Consider the following 22401-nt stretch of genomic DNA (forward strand, 5'->3'; position numbering starts at 1 on the left):
CGATGCCATGAATGAGGAGATTAAATCCATGAAGGACAATGATGTTTGGGATCTTGTCCCATTGCCAGAAGGTGCGAAACCCATTGGTTGTAAATGGATATTTAAAATCAAAAGGGATTCGAAAGGCAATGTGGAAAGATTCAAAGCTCGTCTTGTCGCTAAGGGATTTACACAAAAAGAAGGTATCGACTATAAAGAAACCTTCTCTCCAGTCTCTTCAAAGGACTCCTTTAGAGTTATTATGGCATTAGTGGCACATTTTGATCTTGAGTTACATCAGATGGATGTAAAGACAGCGTTTCTCAATGGTAACATTGATGAGACGATTTATATGGTGCAACCAGAAAACTTTGTATCAGGAGATCCAAAGAATATGGTTTGCAAACTTAAAAAATCCATCTATGGGCTCAAACAAGCGTCTCGACAATGGTATTTCAAATTTCATCAGGTGATCATCTCATTTGGTTTTGAGATGAATTTAGTGGATGATTGTATATACCATAAGTTCTGTGGGAGCAAATATATTTTTCTGGTATTGTATGTTGATGACATTTTGCTTGCCAGCAACGATATTGGTCTATTGCATGAAACCAAGAAATTTCTAACTAAGAATTTTGAGATGAAAGATCTTGGTGATGCATCTTTTGTGTTAGGCATACAGATACACCGTGATCGCTCTCGGGGTATTTTAGGACTATCACAAAAGGGCTATATCGAAAAGGTCCTTAAAAGATATGGCATGCAAAATTGTAAACCAGGTGACACCCCTGTGGCTAAAGGAGACAAATTTAGTCTTGAGCAGTGTCCCAAGAATGCTTTTGAGGAAAGAGAGATGCAAAAGATTCCTTATGCCTCAGCAGTAGGGAGTCTAATGTATGCTCAAGTATGTACGCGTCCGGATATTGCATACATTACTGGAATGTTGGGTAGATATTTGAGTAATCCTGGATTAGATCATTGGAAAGCAACCAAACGGGTCTTACGGTATCTACAGAAAACAAAAGACTACATGCTCACGTATCGGAAGTCAGATGAGTTGGAGATCATTGGGTATACTGATTCCGATTATGCTGGATGCAAAGATACTATGAAGTCAACGTCAGGCTATGTCTACTTGTTGGCTGGAGGTGCCATATCCTGGAAGAGTGCTAAACAGTCCCTCATAGCATCTTCCACTATGGCTGCAGAGTTTATAGCTTGTTATGAGGCATCCAATCAGGGAATTTGGCTGCGAAATTTCGTCACAGGATTACGTGTAGTGGATGGCATTGAAAGACCACTCAAATTATTCTGTGACAATAAGTCAGCAGTCTTATATTCCAATAACAATAGGAGCTCGACCAAATCTAAACATATAGATATCAAGTTCCTGACTGTTAAAGAAAGAGTGCAGAATGGACAGTTATCAATAGAGCACATCGGGACAAACTCCATGGTTGCGGATCCGCTTACTAAGGGATTGCCACCCAAAATGTTTCATGAGCATACTGCTCATATGGGTGTCGTGTTAAATGATGTATAGTTTTTGTGGGAGTTTGTTATTTTAAATGCTCTTATGATATTTTTCAGTTATTAAGGATTTAAGGATATTTTATGCATAAATAAAGTTTGGATTTATTTGCACTCTAATTTTGGTATGGTTTGATCTCATAAAATTTAAGGTGGACCAGTTGGAAATAGGCATGTTTTGGTCACATTACATGAAATTTTCATGCTACACATCCACATCATAATTCATGTCATTCAATTGCATTGATATATGTGACCATTGATGGGTCGAGTTACGAAATTGTAACAAAGGCCGCTTTGATCCTATATTGGTGTAATTGATGGACCGAATTGGTTGCAGATACATTGTGATAATGACAGTAAAGTTGAGCTCATACGGTTAATTGCAAAATATAATTATAAGGTTACACATATAGTCCAAGTGGGAGATTGTTGGATCCTTAATCCAACATTGGACTTATATGTGAATAATTATGTATTGCAAACTGTCAATTAAGGTTAAACCCAATTAAAGTGATCAAATATAGTTTGGGTTTAATGTATCTAATAGGATGTGGGCCCTTTTGTGTGTAGAAACTTATGGGCTCCTATTTCAATGATGGGCTGAAATAGGGCTCCAAAGGTAACAGGAATGTTACCTATAAATAGGGTTATGGTCCCCAGGTCACAGGTATCGTTTTAGTTGTCGTATTTCCTAATACCACAAAATACCCCTTCCCTGATATCCCATCGTCAGGAAAGATATCAGAGAGAAACTAAAGGCCTCTCTCAAAGGATCGGTGAATACCTGTTGATCTGGAAGGCCACCCCAAATCTCTAGGGATTCAAGTATCAAGGTTATCAATATGGATTCAGGTACGCTTCCGCTATTTTACAGTTAATGTATTTCTTAATAATCGCCATATAGATCTTGGGTTCAATAGGTGATGGTTTTCACCAATGGTTAAATTTAGATAACCACCCTAACAGATGGAACTGATCATAGGCTCACAGCATAGGCTGGAAATGAACTAGAATCCCTTTTTCTTATTTGAGGGAGAAGAGAACAACGAGGTTGTGATTTCTTTAATTAATATACTACTGGTAGTAGTTGTGGACAGACGAATTAAACGAAACCATCGCAGTAGAAGGGCACGAAAATATTTATTGTATAAAAAAAAAAAAGACCACATATATATATATATTATAAAAGGACAGTAGAGGAGAGAAATGAGTCATGATATTGAATACTTAAAGAAGATGAGTGGGGAGGGGTGAACAGAGAGTGGTTATGAGAGTGACTAAGCAACAACTCTCTCTCCTGTAGTCATCATGAGTAGGCATGTGAGGGACTCACCTCATCCTTGAACTAGAGAAGCATCATCATAATTCATGGCTTTGGAGTTTGATGTTTGTCTTCTTCTTACCATAATGGCCTTGAAATTACTCCTCCTACGTCTGTGAGATGAAACGTAGAATCCAAGGCTTTGGTTATTAAATCTTCCCATATTTGTGCCTTCGTTCTGAGAGCGGGGTAGAAAGATTCATGGCATATTTGTACCTTCGTTCCTTCACTTGTTTTCAAAAGATTCATGGCATATTTGTACCTTCGTTCCTTGACTTGTTTTCAAAAGATTGATGGCATTTGAGCATCGCATGATCATATACTGGATGGTCTTCCATATTTTTCTGAATGTACGACGACCACCATTTAAAGTTTAAACAAACAATTCGAGTCCTGGAACCTCGTGATACGTTAATTGTCTGGTTTCAGCTACCCAATGCATCATGCTCCCATTTTTTAAATTAGGAATATGCATAGGCCTGTTTACAGTCGCAAGCAAGCAGGAGCAGGAGCAGGAGCAGGAGCAGGAGCAGGAGGGAGTGCATATATGATATGATATGTGGTCGTTATACTACTGAACTCGTCTGCTTTCTATATGTTATTCTTTACTCATTATGTCTATGTATGCATCTTTATACGCTTGCATTAAAAAGTAAAAACACGTCTTAATTGATAATAAGTCAACGGAAACGTGCTTTAAATTAATTCCCATGAAAATCTAGCATGGCATCCCAGTCTTTCACTTTTCCTTTAGTCATGTTACTTCACTCACAGCTTGCATTACTTTTTTCAAGGATGCTACCCCCTACTGCCAGCACCTTTTGACTGACGTGTAAAATTAATAATGTATTTTAGTTAATCAAATCCAGCCTTTTTGAATACGTGGCCACTTTGAGGACTTCAATCACTTCGAACTTCTTGCTTATATTTTTCTTCGTGAAAATACTTCTTTTTTGTTTTAAAGAGGCAAACAAAATACCACGATTCATTTCTTTGCTTCTTTTCTCCCCAACATAGATGACGGTTAAGGCTGCAATCGACTCGAAATGTTTGCGGGCAGTTTGATCAACATCGAGCTCGAGCCTAGCGTTAATATATACGAATTGAACTCGAGCAGTCATTTGTTCGACTCAATTGTTAAATGAGTCGTTCGAAAAACTCGAGTTGATGTAAAATTATAAAAATGTCCCTACATCAATTAAGATTAAGCTAACTTCGAATTGCTCGCATACCAAAAATCGAGCCAAGTTCGCGAGTCAGAAATAAGTCGACTTTAAACATTCATTTTTCTAAGTCAAATGAAGTCGAGTTTCATTTTTTTTGACTTGATGAGCTCGAGCTCGAATTCAAACTCACACATTAACAAGTCAAACTCTGTTCGATAAATTCAAAAATCGATTCAATTTGACTCGCTTGCAACCCTAAATGTGGTATAACTTGAGCCCTTCTTTTTCTTGAGGGTATAATATAGCTCGACCTGGTCTGGTGCAACTTTCCCCAATATAGGCGACATGGTATAACTCGAACCCTTTCCAGTTAGGATATCCACTAAGGTAGGCATAATGGCCATATGGTTGATCCCACAAAATGTGTACATGTGATAAAAAAAAAAAAAAAAAAGCCAAGGAACTTTAGCCCGTCTGATTTGTTACTTTCTACAATTTTTATAAAAAAAAGTATTATAGCAATTTGATGTATATAAAATAAAAAAATAATTAAAAAATATGTTTATGACAAGCATAATTTTTTTAAACAAAAATAACAATTCAAGCAAGGAGATTTCACAATACATTAAATTAAATTAATGTCGTACAAATACCATTTGCTCATCGATATTGAAATTCCTTAAGGAAGGCTTTCATCTGCCATTTGGGCAACTGGTGTAGCGATCACGAGTTAGATGTACAACTCACTGATGAAGAACTGCAATATATAGATTAGCATTACAAGGTATTTGACAAGATTCAATTGTTTGTTTGGATGGTAGGTTATTTGTAAAAATTTATTTGTTTGTATCATCAACATATTTTTTTAACTATATTTTTATTTTGTATATATTATATCAAAAAAATATTATAGTATATTTTTCAAAAAAAATTCCAAATAATCTATTATCTTCTTTATTGGAAAATCATTGGACGATCTGTTTGGATTTGGATTGCCATTTTTCTCTAAAAAAATTTTACTTTTTTCGAAAATATATTTGTTAATCATCTTTTTATCTCACATACATCAAATCGTTACAATATACTTTTACTTAAATTTTGAAAAAAAAAAAATCCAAACCGGCTTGACTCTTGTGCTGAAAATGCTATGACTACTCCATCTTTCTCATTCCCCATCCAATTCCCGTTTTTGCATTATCGGGCATTATGCTGTGACATAGAGCTATGCACAAAGTGGAATAACCTTTACAATCTTCATTAACTGAGTGATTATCTGCTGAATTCTATTTTTTATCTCAACATAATTATGCAGTAATTGGTTTTAAACAATCCAATTTAGTACAAAATATGCCTATAAGTCCTTTTGTTTTTGTTTTTTTTTTTTGGGTGGTTGAGGAGAGAAGTTAGAAGACCATTAATTTCTTGAACCACCCGCGGATTATTTGTAGTGTTTCCTCCTTTATGGTTTAGTGGGCCTCCCATATATTATACTTTGCCCGTTATCTGTAACGATTAGATACGACTTATCCAGAAGTACCTTACTCCTCCTCCCAGCAACGGCAAAAACGAAATTCCTCCTTTCAACTTTATCATCCATCTTTTGCAATTGTCTGGGATCACACACCTGTGACCCGGGCTACTTCACCATCGCTTCATTAGACCAAATTGCCCATCGGCCATTTGCACTTTTTAACGACTAGGATCCATTTACAACTATAATCTTTTTTTTTAATATAATATAAGTGCGAGATTTCAAAGTAGCGATCTCTCTTTTACACTTTTTTTTCTCTTACATCATCCAATCCGTCTCTCTCAACAGTTACAACTTACCTAATAGCATGGCACTATGTCATGAAGATGGCTATGACAGAATAACAAATGACCTTCGCCTTTACCTTTAGACGGGCAAAATCGTAAAGCTGCACAGCAGCGTGAAAGTCCTTGGGTACCCTGCACGTGATGTTAACACTTTTCACAATAACATCCCAAACGAAGCCCGGTGGATAGCGTATTAAAAGTTAAAACAACGTTCATCAGGTGACAAAAGACAGACATCCCAAAATAAAGAGCAATAGATATACCCGCACTTTGCATATCCAACCGTTCATCAAAGAAGCCTCACGATATATTTATGCTCCCCCACGCACAGAATTTCCCGCACCAGTACCGAACTCTAAATAGCAAATCCAGCCACCAAGGATTTAAATCCGCTCGACGCTCTCAACAAGAAAACAGATGATAAATATAAAACAGATAATTTCAAACAAAACTACGCTGTAAAATTTCAGTAATCAGCTCCGCTGACATCGCAACCGTCCGCCGCGGATTATCGCCGGCTTTCTTCTACGTGCCGGCTATCTACTCCGAATTAACTCCACTACTCTCCGATTTGCTCCGCCGCTCATTACTAACGGTCATTTTCCAATTTCAACGGTAACTTATTTGACAATTGTTGTCTTGATTTTTCTCTGGCTATCACCTCCCTTTTTTCGCTTTTTGGGGCGATAGTTGTCGGTTCTTATTCTAGGTTTTTACTGTCCATGCTTCTGCCTTTTCTTCTTCTGTTGCTATGTTTTGAGATATTTAGGGTGCTATTGCTATTATTACTTCTGTTTGCAGTGCTTTTGATTTTATCGCTTTCTCTGTTTGAAACAAATTAGGAATGTATTTGTTTATCTTTTGTGTATTGTAGCAAGTAGTTTGAGTGGAGTAACATTGAAGAGTTTAAAAGTAGTAGCCAGTGTTTTGTGTGCCCTAAGTTTTTCTCTCCCCGAAGCAACTGAATTTGCATCTAAACGATCACTGTCGAATTTTCATTAAAATAATCTCTTGGAGACTTTTCATATTTTGCATTTCCGGTTTTGTCATCTTTTGTTTTCCCAGTTGGCTGGATTGTTTGATTCAAAAGGCCCTGTGATTGACCTTTAAATAGTTAAGTGATCATGAAATTTGCTTTGTGTATTAGTGCTTGGTTTGGAAGCTGAGGAAAGGAAGAATGGGACAAAACAATGAAGGATAACTCTTGTCTTTTGTAAAGAGAAATAGTTTCTTCAAAATCATTTCGACCACAGTGATCCAAGAAATGTCTGGACAAAAGTAAAAGCAGAAAACAGTACAGAGCAAAGTTTGGACATAAAGTTCTGCAGCACCTCATTTCGTGAGTGTTGGTTTTCTGGTTTTCTAAGCCTCAGATCACTCTCCTTGTATTGCATTTTCTTTTGCCACCCCAAGCAGGAGGAATATGTCACCTAGAGTTGGATTGCTGTTTTGTTGTTTGTGACCAGGTTGATGTGAGGTTTTCAATGAGATTTACTTTGTTTCTGTATGAAATTTACCTATGGAATTGGGACATGCTTGCTTTAAAACAAAACTGGTAGAGGTTTTGCTTTTGCAGCTGATGTGTTTATCTGCTTTTAATAGTTGTTCCCAACTTCATGCTGCTGAAGGGGTTTTAGCTGCTTCCAGTTTTATGAATCCTTTTGTTTTCCAATGTAGAACTGCGTTTATAACTTTTTACTTTTTTGTTAATTAGGTAATCAAGATGATTGGGTCTTTTCTCACCAGAGGACTTGTGTAAGCATTACATCCCTTTTCAAGAAAAAGATATAATACGCTTCTCTTTGTGCTTGTGTGATTTTCTCATTTTTCATGACTTTCTTCTCCAGGATGGTTTTTGGTTATGCTTATCCTGCTTATGAGTGCTTCAAAACTGTGGAGATGAATAAACCTGACATTGAGCAACTTCGCTTTTGGTGCCAGTACTGGTAATATACTGTTTATGTATGTTCCTGTGAAATTCTTATGATGACAAGTATATTGGTTAACTCTGCCTTGTCCCTTCATTGAAGGATATTGGTTGCAGTGTTGACAGTTTGTGAGAGGGTAGGAGATGCTTTTATTTCATGGTAAGTAATTTAGGGGGTACAATGGTGACTTACTTTTATTACTGTTTGCTTTTGTTTCCTGTTCCCTATTTTAATTAATTTTCCCCTTGTCTTGAAGGGTCCCAATGTACAGTGAGGCTAAGTTGGCATTCTTCATATATTTGTGGTTCCCCAAGACTAAGGTCTCTACTTTTCCTTCCAGAATTTCAATTAAAACTTCCCAAACTTTTTCTCTCTTTTTAGTGTCTAATTTTTTACAGTTTTGGTGCTAAACATATGTCAGGGAACAACTTATGTTTACGATTCTTTCTTCAGACCTATAGTCTCAGAACACGAGACAGAAATTGATCGTAATCTGTTGGAATTGAGAATTAGAGCTGGGGATATGGCGGCTCTATACTGGCAAAAGGCTGTTAGTTATGGTCAGACAAGAATATTTGATGTCTTGCAGTATATTGCTTCGCAATCAGCTCAGCCTCGGCCTGCTCAGGTATGAATGTCTAAGTATAATAGGCATCTTATCCCATGGTCATATCTCCAGTGTGACTCTGTTTCACATATGAATTTGTCCGGTTAACTTGCTCAGATCTATGAATTTGTTGAGAGTAGGACTATCCAATTTTCCATTTTCACTAGTTAGTTGCTCATTTCCAGTACTACTTTTTCAACAATTTATGTGAATCCTTGACTACATTGACAACTCAATAAAGAAGTCATGGCATACTTGAATGAATTTATATATCCCTGAAAAGAAATGATGATGTATTAACTCGACGTGTTGAGGTATGAAAAACTTTATCATAGTTTTATCTTTAGCACAAAATTAAATACTTCACTTTTTGCTTGAAAAGTAGCTAATTAGCAGACTTTGGCTAGAGAGCTAATTGAACATAAGATTTCGAGTGCAATGCGTGTGTTTATTATTGTTATTATTATTATTATTATTATTATTATTATTATTATTATTATTATTTTACAAACATAAGGAGGACAGTTTTTGCTACAAACAAAATCAGACTGAGCAAACTGGTCCTATTGTTTGTATGCATTAGACATGATGTCCCACTATCTTTCCTCTAGAAAGGCCTCTTATATTGGATGGCATTCTGCGACCTCATTATTTCAGTTGCAAACAAATAGTGGCTTACGAATTCATAATAGGATGTTTGTAATTCTTTCAGGCAACATTCCATCACAGTGACGTTCACCTATATTACGCCATGTTATCTGGTGTGGTTGTCTTACAAGTGTTCTAAAATTGGATTTTGGAGTCTGGAGTACACTTGAACCTCAAGGACATTGTGCCTCAATACTTTATCTGTATATAAACCTTATGGACGTTATACCTCAATAATTTATCTGTATACTCGCTTATGATACAGTGTCTATCTGGAAGTTATTTATGTTGCCTGTAACCTTGGTTGTCCTGTGAATGAATCGTATGTTCTTTAATTCTCTTGTGCTGTTATTTTAGAAAGTTTTCTTAATCATAAGCTTTTACTTTTGAATGACAGACACAACAAGAAGGTGCTAGAGTTCGACAAAACAATGCACCACAGGTTCGTAAAGGAGCTGCTACATCAGTGCCACAGGCTGAAGAGACCCCTTCTCCAGCTTCTAGTACATCTTCAAGTGAGAACCAAGATGATGTGTCGGAGGATGTTGCCCATTCACAAGCGCCTTTAGCTGATTCTTCTGGGGCTGCCCTAAATGCATTAAACACAACACCAACGGAACCCCTTACTGAAACCACAAAACCTACAACCTCAAAAGAAACTGAGGTTATGGAGATTGATTCAGCTTCTTCGTCCGGAGCAGAAAATGCCAAACCTCGGTCACAAGAGACGGTCATTGAAGAAAGCGTTCGGGTCACGCGTGCCAGGTCAAGGAAACCACGTGCTACATCCAACCGTTGAGTAGAGCTTGGGTCCTCCATTATCCTTCCTAATTTGTGAATTGTGAGTAACTAGGAGGCATAGGTTAAGAGCTGATAAATGGTGCATGTACATCGTTGTTGTTGTTGGACGACTCGTTGGTTATAAATGTTCAAGATTTTTAAGTTGATGGATTTTGAGTGGGTAGGCCGTGAAAGCTATAATTGATTTAGATTAAAGGCCGAGGAAACAACGATTTAGATATCTCTCGTTGTTGTGCTTTGGGTAACTCGCGCTAAAGTAAAAGTTGGGGCCGAGCACCGCTCCACGATCAGGTACTAATACGGTTGGACCTGGGCCCAACAGCTGCAACGATTTGGGGCCGTTGACGGTCCGGATTCGATCGAAGTTTGTAGAATTAACGGTGATGATGACGCTATTTACATTGATTGTTACTCGAGATGTGGGACCCACAAAATGGCGATGGATTTGGAAGTTGAAACAATTGTCGCTCACTGGTAAGCTTTGTCAAAGTATATGAACGAGCCGTTTTATTTGTGTCAAAACTCCCAGCATGGCCCAGTCTTTCTTCGCTGTAGAAAACATATGGTACATTTTTGTTTACCTCAACTTAGTATCTCGTACTAAGCTGTTCATAAAGTATGTTGAAAACATGTTCGGTGTTGAGGCAATTAAGAAGACAACGTAAACATGATACTATTGAGGAGGAAAAGCAGAAATGCAGGTCGGAATGGTGAAGAAGGCAAACCATTTTAATGCCACTACAAAGCCCGTTTGAGTTAGATAGCAACATCAGCCTTGGAAGTGAATCAACCATGTGATGCATAGCAATTGTATCAAAAACGGCAGAAAGGGGGCAAAAAAAAAAAAAGATGAAGAAAATAGTTAATGAACCTACAATTCATTAGCATTTACTACATGTCAATTTTGCACTTGAAGGAAGGGATGTGGATTGTACAAGTCCTTCAAGGAAAACTATAATAATCAATGATCTAAACACAAACCTATACTTTTAATGCTATATAAATAAATGCATGTACAGGTGAAATGGAGAGCCTCGTTGATTTTGATCCTAAACTTCTGCAATACATGGATAACGATTTGCCTGCTAAGAACATTCTGTACCCCACAGATCTGTAGCAGTGACCGCGTAATCTGATCGCAACCAATAGTCATCATTAACCTGCAGGTCACACAAGCAAGGTATTTATTAGAGGGTGGTAAAACTTCTTCTGAATATCTGTAGCTTATTCCCTTTTGCTCTCATTCCCTGCAAGGTAAGTCGGTTTGGCTGGGAAAACTTACAGCCCCATCCGATGGGATTATTTTATTAATGCCAGATACATCAGAGCTCTGCAAACCAGAAGCATCTGAATAATACGCGTCGTCCGCCCCTTGTCTGCAACCATTCACAACTGATGAATCCAATAATTTTCTGCGCTTGACCTTCACATCCTCATGATGTCCTCCATGATTGCTACGGTCATAATGATTATCAAAGCCATCAGAAGCTGGAATACAGGCATGCATGCTTCTGAATTTAAAATGTGAAGAAAAGGAAGTTGAATCTGAATGGTGTCTCTAGATATTCTCAGGGTAGCTTATTTGTTCTGAGCAAAAAGATACCTCAAGAGATACAAATCAATAGGTCCAGTAGTGCTTCGAACAATAAGTTTGTACTGCCTTTCTGAGAATCCGATATCCTGTTCAGATGCCAAAAAATTCCAATCAGCACTATGAGAGGCCAAGGAATCCAAATCTTTAAAGGGCACCTCTCGGTTAAGTCAGTACAGAAGACTCACTTCATCAGGATCAGGAACTTCAAGAGTACTAGCATGTGGAGCTTTTACAGCGATAACAGTTTTATTCTGCAGAAAACATACAGCATAAACATCTCAAACATAAAGGGAAAAAGATATAAATGCAAAGAGAAACAAATTTAACTAACCCTGAAACATGGCTGGCTCATGATATCTTCCTCAGTCAAATAAAGGGTCCTGAATCAGTCCAAGCAGATGAACACTGTGATATAAGTTATGCATCCAGTAAACAAATAAAACGTAGGAAGACATTATTTACCTTTGAGAAGTTCCAGCATGCACTAGGGCATTCATCTTCTCATCCATTTTCCTGCAGGATAAGATCCAAGCCAAACATTTAATCCTAGGAAATTTACAAGAGGCATTCTTCCATATCATGATTATCAAACCTTATGCAATCGTCAAGCCTGCAATCTTCAGCAAATAAACGTTCAATTTCAGCCTGTCATGGAAAACAAAAGGTTATTGCAGTTAAAGCCTCACCACAAGTTTTCTGGTAAAAAAAAAAAACTTCCAAACGATTTCTTTAGGTTGATTTTTTAGAAAGGAAAGGGATTTGAAAGAAAAAGTAAAAAAAAAGGAGGGGACCAATAAAGGGGGGAAAACAAATATGATTCAGTTAAACAAATTTCTACCACATTCACATGATAATGACAATAGTTTTGAACTTTTTTAATAGTCAACATGTTTCTCATTTCCATACAAAAAATTCTTGCAGTTGGTTACAGTTTTAGCAAGCTATTGGTTAAATCTACTGCTTTTACACAATCACATAGGGATTGACACGTTTTTTCGCTTTTGGCACCACTTCAGTTAGATGGTGGAAATTTTGAGAACGGCTTCAAAATGCATTACTCCTAGTTCCTAATCATTTGTTTCTCCCTTTCAAGTGGGCAAGGGAGGGGTGCGTAATTCAAAATCCATTTTTAGCTACAGGAAGTAGACAGTAATACACTATGCGTCAGCTTGCAACGAAGGCATTAGAGTAGCAGAAGCTATATAGTACCTCACAAGTTCCTTATTGGAGTACTTTCTCAAGAAGGATGGTTTATCCTAAGCTTTGCCCATTTCAATATGAGAAGAAAGACAGTTGTCCAATGAGCCAAGTATTTTGACTTAATCTTGTGCAACAAAATGAACAAATTAACAAGGGCATAATGATAATCAGAACACAAGTTTCATATAGCATTTATTTATGCATGTCCATAAAAAGGAACATTGTCAGCAGATCACCTTCAGAATGCTTGCTTGATTATTCAACTCTTCCGGTCCAAACATCTCATATCCCCTGATATAAAAATGCTAGTATCATAAGTCGATAAAGGCATTAAAATGGAACTAACAAAGGTTAGCAACATTACTTCCAACGTATGTGACTCTTTGTAGTCTTTTCAATTAATCCTACTCCTTCAAGGACATTTGTAATATCATATATTCGCCTTTTCTGTACCTGTAGATAGAAAGCAACCATCTGAGATAAATAATAAATAAATAACTATTACATGCATTTGGCATGCTGTGAAACAAAAATAGTGGTAAAAGAATAAAAACTCCTTACTTCAAAATCCTGTCTACTAAGGGTGGAGAAGAAAAGATATTTTGCAAGTAATCTTCTATAAACTACAATACCTCCAACAGATCTGCAGCTCTATTGAGATCAAGGCATCCATCCTCAGCTTCCCGTATCAATTTAATGAACTTCTTTGTCAACAAGCCTGCCAGACAACAAAGACACGACTTCCGGAGCTTTTAGTACAAATGCTTGGCATAAAAGAAAAATAATGCATCAAGCCTCCCATGCAGGAATGTTATTAAATTGGCTTTTAACATCTAAAAATTCTGAAATCTGCCTCACCTAGAGAGCTGTCATATCGGCAGCTACCTACTACGCCCACATTGTCAAGAACCTCTGTAAGAATAGAATCAACAAGCTATTAACGACAGTAAAAGTAAGGTTAACTGTATAAGGTCTAATCCGACTGATATGCCATTAACCTGCATTTGGTTCCAACGTTCCTGGTTTCACGTGATTTGAGCCTCTTGCTTTGCTGCATTGCTTAGCTTCAAGGAGAGATACTGGCAGCTTAAGTGAAGCGGCATTTACAGCTTGAGTAATGTCATAAACCGAGCTAGTTTTACTTGTGCCTTTATTAGCTTCAAAGATGCCATGCTCATTCGTATGCTTCGCAAAAATGGAAACACATTGTAATTAATATGCTCATGGAATACAAATTAATTGCTGACATTATTAAATGTTTTGGCAATCTACAATGCAATTATTGACTAGTAATTTGCTGGTTCAGGAGCTCAAATATCTATAGATATGCTAATAAATTATTGCAACATGTTATCCGAAATAAATACACTGATGAAGTAGAGTTACAAGCATGAACTAGCTAAAGCAGAAATTACAATTTCATGCAACAAAAGTTGCAGATTATAGAACTAGATGTCTACTAACCATTGCTCCAAGGCATGCAATAACACAACCATTTTATCTGAAGTCGTGAAACTTAAATCCACAATAAGATTCTCATATAGCATCTCGAGACCACAAACTCGCTAACCAAAAGTTATACAGATGCTGAAGGTAATCACTAAAATTAGGGTACTTTACCAATGTCCAATACTTCAATACCAATTTTACTTCTAGAACTGAAATCTTGTCCAACCAGGAGAAAGCAAGTATGATATGTTTTTGCCAGCGGATAATAGAGGTTAATGGTGACAAATTCAACCTTTTTGACGCCAAAATAATTATAAAGAACAGCAAGCTGGCAGCTATCCAAAGATGTAGGAAGCTTATCGCGCTTGCTTATCATGTTATCATGTTTTACACACACACACACACACACACAAACACGCCAACAAACAAAAACTGACGTGAGAATTTAATAGTGAAAGGTTCTTCTTAATTCCTCGACATTCGTGTTACATTTATCATGGTACATCAGAACCTCAAGCATGATGTGAAAGCGCAAATTAATGATTAAACCTCCAGAAAAAAAAAGTAAAAGAGAGAAATCAAAGAAGAGAAGGATCACCGAATTTTCTTTGAACCCACAATTACATAAATCTCAAACATAAAAAAATTACTGAATAATCAAAATCCAGAACGGAACAACATTTAAAAAAAATTTTCTTTGCTTGATCGCACACTTCAAAGATACTAAGCCGTCAAGGCCGTCATACATTTGCGTACCATAAAAGGCAAAAAAAAAAAAACAAAGAAAACCAATTCAACTGGAAGCTCAACCAGGGGAATCAGAAACAAAACCCACCAAAGTCAAGAAGCAGAAATATACCGGAAGACCGAGAAGTGAAGGTGAATTCCGACTTGTGAAGGAGTCCTTAGGCTGAATATCTAGAAAATTGGGAGCTATGCAGTAATTGATAATAGCAGAGGGATCAGCAGCAGCAGGAGGAGAATGTATAGAGGCAAAAGGGTCGAGCCGTTCACAGACTCTGGACGGGACCACGGGAACCGAGAAACGATGTTGTGGCTCCAAACGAGGAGGGGGAGGAACACCAGAAGCTGCGAGGGATAAGTTGCCGAAACTGCTGTTTAAACTAACGTTCAAATCAATGTCAATGTGTCTATCTCTACCTCTACCTCTACCATCACCAGAGGTCGACATGAGGAGGAGGAATTCCAGGGGAAAAGCCCAAAGATAATGGGAGAGTCTGAAGACGAGACCGAAGAGGAGGAGTTTTGAAAGATCTTGTTGGTTTAGGGAAAACGAGCGGAAAAGTAGGTGAGTGAGTCAGTGAGTGAGTGAGTGCGTGGATGGCTACCGCCTGCCAGGTGGGGGAAGTCTTAGTCTGTTGGCGGTGCGGTAAACTCCCTCCCTTTGAACTCCTTGGGCTTTTCCCGGTTTTTGACAAAATGACGGCTGAATGGGCCAATTAACCCCTAAATATGAGTAGGATTAGGGCACCAAGACAAATACAAGATCCAAGATCAACTTAAACTGATAGAGGGATTAGTTAGGTGACCGTGAAATCTTTGTTTAACTCTCAAATCCTCACATTATTCTTTTCCAATTGTAACGGCTGAGATCCGCCACTGAACCAGATAAAGGAAAAAAAAAAAAAACTCTTAGATGAGAGCATGTGAAAATATGATGAAATTAAAAATTAATTTTTGACAAGAGTAAATCTTGTGTATATTGACAGTGTAATCTTTAAACTTGTTGAATATTCAGTACTTGCAATCTTTTTAGGTATTGGTGGGATTCAGTTCGTCAATTGGTATTTGTTTAGTCATTCGAATAGTGACTTGATGTCTTTTTAGCTATGCATTACACACCTCGTATGGATCTAGCTTGACCAATTAATTTAATCTCAAACAATATTTACTGTTTGGCAACTTTTTAAAGTTGTTTGAGTTCAACGGAAAACCAACGTCTCAACCATGCACAAAATAATGAGTGGATCGATTTAGGCTCCATTCCAACTTGTGGCTGACTTAAAGTAGTTTGAGCTTTGCTCGAATGATAATAGAGCCAAGTACAGACACCATTGCGAGTTAGATTGCCAGTAGACTCTTGGCCTTAACTTGAGTTGCGATAGAATGAGGCCGAAGGTACTGTTTCGGTTGATGGCCCTTGGGCTCCGTCTATGGGTGATTATAAGGAAGTAAATAGCCCAACAAAGATTTGTTCATATTACCAGATCTGGGCCACGGACTTTTTCTGCTCCGTCAATCCTTTGCTGCATTATCTTTACTGGTGCCGACTACGAGACGCCCATAGGGGAGTTCAACAACAACCACCCCCCCCGCCCCCCCAAAAAAAACACCAAAAAAAAAAAATGTACAGCAGCATGAGAAATCCCCTTTAGATTTGATACAATCCTCAAGCAGGATGATAATTAGCTCATCCGTTGAAAAATGTCTACAGAAGAAAGCAGACATCAACTAAATAAATGTTTTCTGAGAAACAGCAGGGTGAGATCTAAGAAAAAGAACTGCATGCTCTGTTAAAGGAATGGTTAAGATGCAACAGAAGGAAGGGCACAAATCTAATTACTACAAGTTGCTATTTGGAACCATATATCCTGGTCCCGCTCAGTATATACCCGCCAGATGTACTCATTTGCATGTGTGGGTGGGTTCTGGATGGAAGGACCTGTGTTGTAAACTATCATTAAACATCCAGACGAGCCGCAAAAAAGTGATAAATACACTAACAAGGAAAAGGAAAACATACGCTTTGGAAAGACCAAAAAATGATTGAAGCAGCCAATATGTCCAAAAGGATAGTTCATTAAAAAACTAATTTCTACTCAACAAATGAAACTCGATTGACCATGCCAATTTTGAAGGAACCAATGATCAGTAAGGATAACCCAGGAAGTAGAACAGACCTGATATTCACGTAACCAGGGTTCAGATATTTGCAAACCAATAGCCATTTTCCCGACCTGCAAATTGTGCATGCAGAGAGCAAGAGGCTGCAATGAAATAGAAAAAGATTCTCAATAGCTTTTTCTGTATTTAAGCCCATCTCAAAACAAAATATAAAATGTCCAAATTGAGAACTTTAGAACATAAAAAAACCTGCTGATACTGATGATAAACTGCAAAAGGAGCTGAAAATGACAGCAGAGGGAGAAGTTCTTTGACCATGCTCCAAGCATCAATTTGTGGAGCAGCGATTATTAAACTGAAAAAGAAATAAAATTCAGACCATACAGCCAAAACATTGCGTGAGACAGTGAACAACTCATGTGCATGGAAAAGTCAACCTAGAGAATCCATTTTCCCTCCATGACTTAATAGCATCCAGTGGTGCCTTCTGACCGACCTTTGTAGCTTTACATGGTTTGACAGCTAGAGAAGCAGGACTAATGTCTGTGTCGCCATCTTCAGAGGATATCATAATTTCACCCGTGTCCAGAGAGGGCACAGAGGAAGAAGGACCTTCTTCCTGAAAAAAATGGCCACCTGTAAGTTAAGACGCCATGAATTGAAAAGCAGCAAGGATAACAAGCAAATGTATCCTACATTTGACTGGCTTCTGGTGCCACAGGCTTCTTCCAGTTGGCTGCTTGATACTGAAGTTACATTTGAAGTTGCACATAACTCTGTCAAGGGAGAATTTACAATCCTAGAGCAAGGAAAAAGCAGTAACAAAATATCACTGCTACGAACAAGGCAATAACTTGAAACAACCTAGAAGGACACTAAAATACAAGCTAACTTGGCTCCCAAAACCCACACCACTAAATAGTTTGAAATCCAAGCACAGAGAGAAGTTACCTTTCACAAATCTCTGTACCAAAGTTGAACATCCGGACAATATCAATGGGATACGGTGTAATTCCACGATACGTATTGCACACATAACCATTACCTGAAAAAAGTATGCATCTGATGACTACTAAACTGATCACCACTGGTTCTCAATACTTTAAGAACATCTAAAGTATACTTTAACAGAAAACTCAATTTGATAGTCTGGTTTACATACAAATTACGATGGGATATATTTAATGGGGCATTAAATCCAGAAGATAATCCAACTGAGCCAAAAAATAAAACCAATGAAACCATGCCAGAGATGTAGAAAATAACAGCAACATTACAGTTTCTATCAACCTAGGAAACAGGTGCATGATCAAGAATAACAAAGCTAACTAAGAAAGTCACATACTCGACTAATAAGAATGTGAAAGAAACAAAGGACAAAAAAAGACACTTAGCTGTTCACTTGATTGCTTCATCAATTTATTCTTTCCAACCCAAGTTAGTAAAATCAATACCAAGGTAGAAAATTACAATGCCAAATTTTACCATCAATCAAGCTGTACATGCAATTTACAAGAATTTATATCTGAATTCTAAGAGATGGGAGGACAAAAACCTCTACTTAGTTCAACTTAAGTTTTTACCCAATACCATGAGCTACTTTCATCAGTTTACCGGTTTATGCCACCTTATGAAGTTCACACGTAGTATCCTGTGCTCATAATAGTAATCATGAATTTGATTTAGTTTCATTGGTTGCCATTAATGTATCATATGCAGGTACAACAAAAATTCAATCAGAAGCATATATCTTTAAGTAAGAAACAAAAGCAGACCTCCCAACCTCTCCGCCACAGCACCAGTAAGAAGTCCACCAACCATATCCACTACAAGCACGTCTGAATGTGAAGTTACACTAGCCATGGACAGCAGAAGAGCTAATGCGTCCATTCGCAAGAACCTAACCATCATACAATTAAGTTTGAGACACAAAATATAAAAAATATATTAAAAAAAGAGTCAAAGCTGGACATCATGACATCCTTACCCTATTTGTTCTGGACGTTTTTTGAAGTATGCCTCACATATGCTGCAAAAATAAAAGCCCAGTTACAAAACGTTAGCAAATAGAGATGACTATTTTTGGGAAAAAAAATGCTTTGAGCTTTTAAAAAGGTAAAATTGGAGGAAGAAATCATAAAATAACATGTCTCAAGGAGACCGCACCCTCAGCTCCCATTTCAAACAAGCAAAATTACAGGAATGATATCACTAGTTCAAGTAAAGTGGTTTTCCCTTGAAGGCAGCATAATTAGGGTATTAAGGGAGCGAAGACAGTTAAAAAGCAGACAAGATGACCATACATCAAACAATCTTAAATTGAAGATAACCAACAAATTATCGCATTACAAACATCGGTAAACCTTGGCTAAAAGAGTTTCTGAGCTCATTACGGGCTTATTAGAACAAAATAGAAACATCAATGCACTTGTGATCCCTTCGATTGAATCTACTAAGAAGTTTGCTGAATTTTGGTTCAGCCTTTGGAAAATATTGGCTTTAAGGCAACAGGAAATAGAAACATCAATACCCAAATTCACTAGCAAAAACTCTGGTGCTCAGAGATTTCACCATTCAAACAAAATGAGCATAAATATGAGAAGCTAAACTCATCAAGAAAACAACAACAAGCTAATATAGCAGGGAAAAGGGGTAGTTAATATTATCTGCCAAAACAAGCTTTAGTAGCAGCGAACATAGAACATTTGACTAATATTGTGCAGCATATTATGTTCAATGGAACTTATGATCTCAGGAAAAAAAAAATTAAAAGCTTAAGCCTCTAAAGCAGTGCAAGTAAAAGGTATGAATTAACCTTCTTGCAGTAGACGCTTAAAAGTACTCTGGGTGAGTATTTCTTCTGCTTCTTAAGACGGTACTTTTCCTGCATATTAGAATGAAGTTCAGCATATGTTCACAGATGTTTCATTCTTTATTACATATATTCCCAGCTTACCTGTGAAAATGATGTCTTCTTTTTCAAATGTTGCACTATTAGTGATGAGTGCTTCAATAATTTCAACTCCACTGGCTCCCTTTCTGCATCAAAGTGATAACTTTATTCCTCTTGCATTTCAATGGAGGTGAACAATTGGCCAAACAACTATAAGAGATTCACAGCCTCACAAGGTGGCACCAGTTACAAAAGAAAGCATATCGACAAAATTTAGGTTGACCAATTTCTCGCACATGATTATACAAAATTATGGTAGTTTCTGTAACCCTTAAAATCAAGTGATACTATTTGGTCAAAAGATCAATGATTGTAAAAAATACTTAAAAGTTCTAACCTTCGCAGCTCATCTATATCTTCGCCTGTAAGAGACTGGGCTGTATTATTATCCATCAATTCTCTGTTGTCTTTGGAACCATAAACTGTAGGAGACTCCTTTTTCCTCTTGAAGATCATTACTACCTGAAAGTGAAAATTCAGCAAAATGCTCAACACAGTTCTGGAGAAAGTTTGCTAAAAGAAGTGTTTTTTTTTGGGTAGGGGAAGGAACCCAAAATTCAAGATAAAACAAAAGCACCTCTCATGTGAACTCCGAATTGCTAAATTTAGAAGAAAATGACCAAATTTCACCCCCCCCCCTCACACTTTCCCTGTACGCTACACACATTGTGAATATAAAAGGAAAAACCAGAATTCATTTTATGATTGTGCTAGCCTTCTAATCACCCACATTTACAGTGATCTGTCAAATGCATACTCCCAAAGAAACTTTCTTGGGTACAAAAGACTGTTTTTCTGGGGGTCTATGAGCTGTTTGGCATGAAAACTGCCCTCATTCTTAATTTGAAGATATGGCAATTGTCAAGCATCTTGTACCACTTTATGCCATCACTGCAAGTGCAAAATGTAGCCTACTCTTTTCAAGAAGTGTGGAATTTCAAATAATCAGCAAGTAAAGTCTGATCAAATTTGAACCAGGCTTACAGCAGAGGATGATAATAATTTGGACCATTTAATATAATCTGATCAGGGTTCATATTTCAATATTTCCATACAAAATTCATTTTTTTTCATTTTTAAGTAACCAAAAGAACAAAATAAAGAATCCCCCGAAACTGCCATGGACCGATAGAGTCAGAAGAGGAGCTGAATTTATAGATTGGATGTTAAGATAATTGGAAAAACACAAATTAAATTAAATAAGTAAACCTTCTGATGTCGAAAAAATGCGAGACAAAAAAGGCCCATCTGTTCCGTTCTCTACTTGAAACAGAGACCCAAATGGACAATTAATAAAAGGCTGAAGAGAGCACTTCTTATTTCCAACCTTCAATGTACTGCAGGGGAAGGAAATTAAAAACCAATTAACTTAATACTCATCGATCAACATTCCAAAATTTAAATCGAATTTTTTTAAAAAAAAATTCATGCAATGCATTAATTGCGCGGCTAAGAAAACTTACGCGCCTGCAGTCAAACGTTCAAAAACCATTCGTTCACCATCGTTGATGTCAAGCAAGATGCTGCAGCCTTCCCAGGTCAATCTAGCATTGTTTTTACTGGTATTTTCCTGGATTTTATTTATCGACATCTTTGGATTTTGATTTTGATTTTTTAAAAAAATAAATAAATTTCAATATTGGAAGATTTCAAACGATTATTGAAAAGATTAAAAGAGCTAATAGGCTCTGATTAAGGATTTGGAATTTTTGGGACATCAAAGATTGAAGGACTAAAACCCTAGAAAAGGGTTTACCGGAAACTGGAAAGTAGTAAAACAATCGGCTCCAATCTGTGCGCTTCTGGGCTGCTATTGTTCGATTCTCGGTCTATTAAATGGCCCAACTGTTTGGGCTGCTCAATGGGTAGTCAATGGATGGCCCACTAGGTCCAGTAACTTTGTAGTTCTCGAGTTGGTTTTTTTTTTTTTTTAATTTTTATTCTGTCTTTTATTCTTGGGATGCATTTTCTACTAAACTTAATGCTTTATCGGCATGTCTGTTTTGTTGGAAAGTCTATTCTGTTGTGAGCCAGCATAGCAATTGGTATTCAATATATTTTGAAATTAACCTTATAAAATTAGGTTGTGGAATAATGACATTTGATTAGCTAATTGCAACACACCCAAGAGGTAATATTCAAATGCCTAATTGATCCATCAGTTCTTCTGTCCAAGCTAGTATGTCACTTGAGAAGAGAAATTAACAGGAAACTTAATTATTGGTTTTACGAATAAGTGGTTTTGTTAGCACGCCCAATTTAGTTATTATGGATCTTTTTATTGCGCTCAACTTATTATGTAAATGCATACATTTACGTTTATTGCCTTCTGCATGCAGCAGTTTATACATTTTCTGATCAACTTTTATTTTTTTTTAAAAAAAAACTACACTCTGTTTGTTTAACTAGACCCATCAATTATATTGCAAAAGCAAATATATTATTAAAAAAAAAAAAGAAGAAACAATGATCCTATCAATTGACTAGTTCAACTTTGGACCTCTCCTTAAAAAAGCCTCAATGGCATTTCTGTTATTGT

General features: G+C 37.1%; 2 protein-coding genes and 1 pseudogene across 2 annotated transcripts; 1 reads left to right on the top strand and 2 right to left on the bottom strand.

Annotated features, from left to right (window-relative positions):
* The first annotated feature begins 6166 nt into the window (after positions 1 to 6166).
* On the top strand, positions 6167 to 9954 carry LOC113749799 (putative HVA22-like protein g). The gene is made up of 7 exons (XM_027293652.1): positions 6167 to 6432; positions 7532 to 7572; positions 7665 to 7763; positions 7848 to 7904; positions 8002 to 8065; positions 8167 to 8373; positions 9398 to 9954. Exons 2-7 carry the CDS (start codon positions 7541 to 7543, stop codon positions 9797 to 9799), a joined length of 861 nt encoding a protein of 286 aa, XP_027149453.1. The 5' UTR covers positions 6167 to 6432; positions 7532 to 7540; the 3' UTR covers positions 9800 to 9954.
* A 695-nt stretch (positions 9955 to 10649) lies between these two features.
* LOC113750000 (transcription factor E2FC-like) lies at positions 10650 to 15347 on the bottom strand. The gene is made up of 13 exons (XM_027293897.1): positions 14904 to 15347; positions 13594 to 13780; positions 13454 to 13507; positions 13228 to 13313; positions 12960 to 13048; positions 12832 to 12886; positions 11988 to 12040; positions 11858 to 11908; positions 11727 to 11775; positions 11581 to 11646; positions 11405 to 11481; positions 11084 to 11255; positions 10650 to 10961 (listed from the first exon to the last, which is right to left on the bottom strand). Exons 1-13 carry the CDS (start codon positions 15234 to 15236, stop codon positions 10887 to 10889), a joined length of 1347 nt encoding a protein of 448 aa, XP_027149698.1. The 5' UTR covers positions 15237 to 15347; the 3' UTR covers positions 10650 to 10886.
* Positions 15348 to 16423: 1076 nt separating this feature from the next.
* LOC113749182 lies at positions 16424 to 21567 on the bottom strand (annotated as a pseudogene).
* Between the last annotated feature and the right edge of the window lie 834 nt (positions 21568 to 22401).

This window comes from Coffea eugenioides, chromosome 10 (genome assembly GCF_003713205.1).
Source record: "Coffea eugenioides isolate CCC68of chromosome 10, Ceug_1.0, whole genome shotgun sequence".
Taxonomy (NCBI): Eukaryota; Viridiplantae; Streptophyta; class Magnoliopsida; order Gentianales; family Rubiaceae; genus Coffea; species Coffea eugenioides.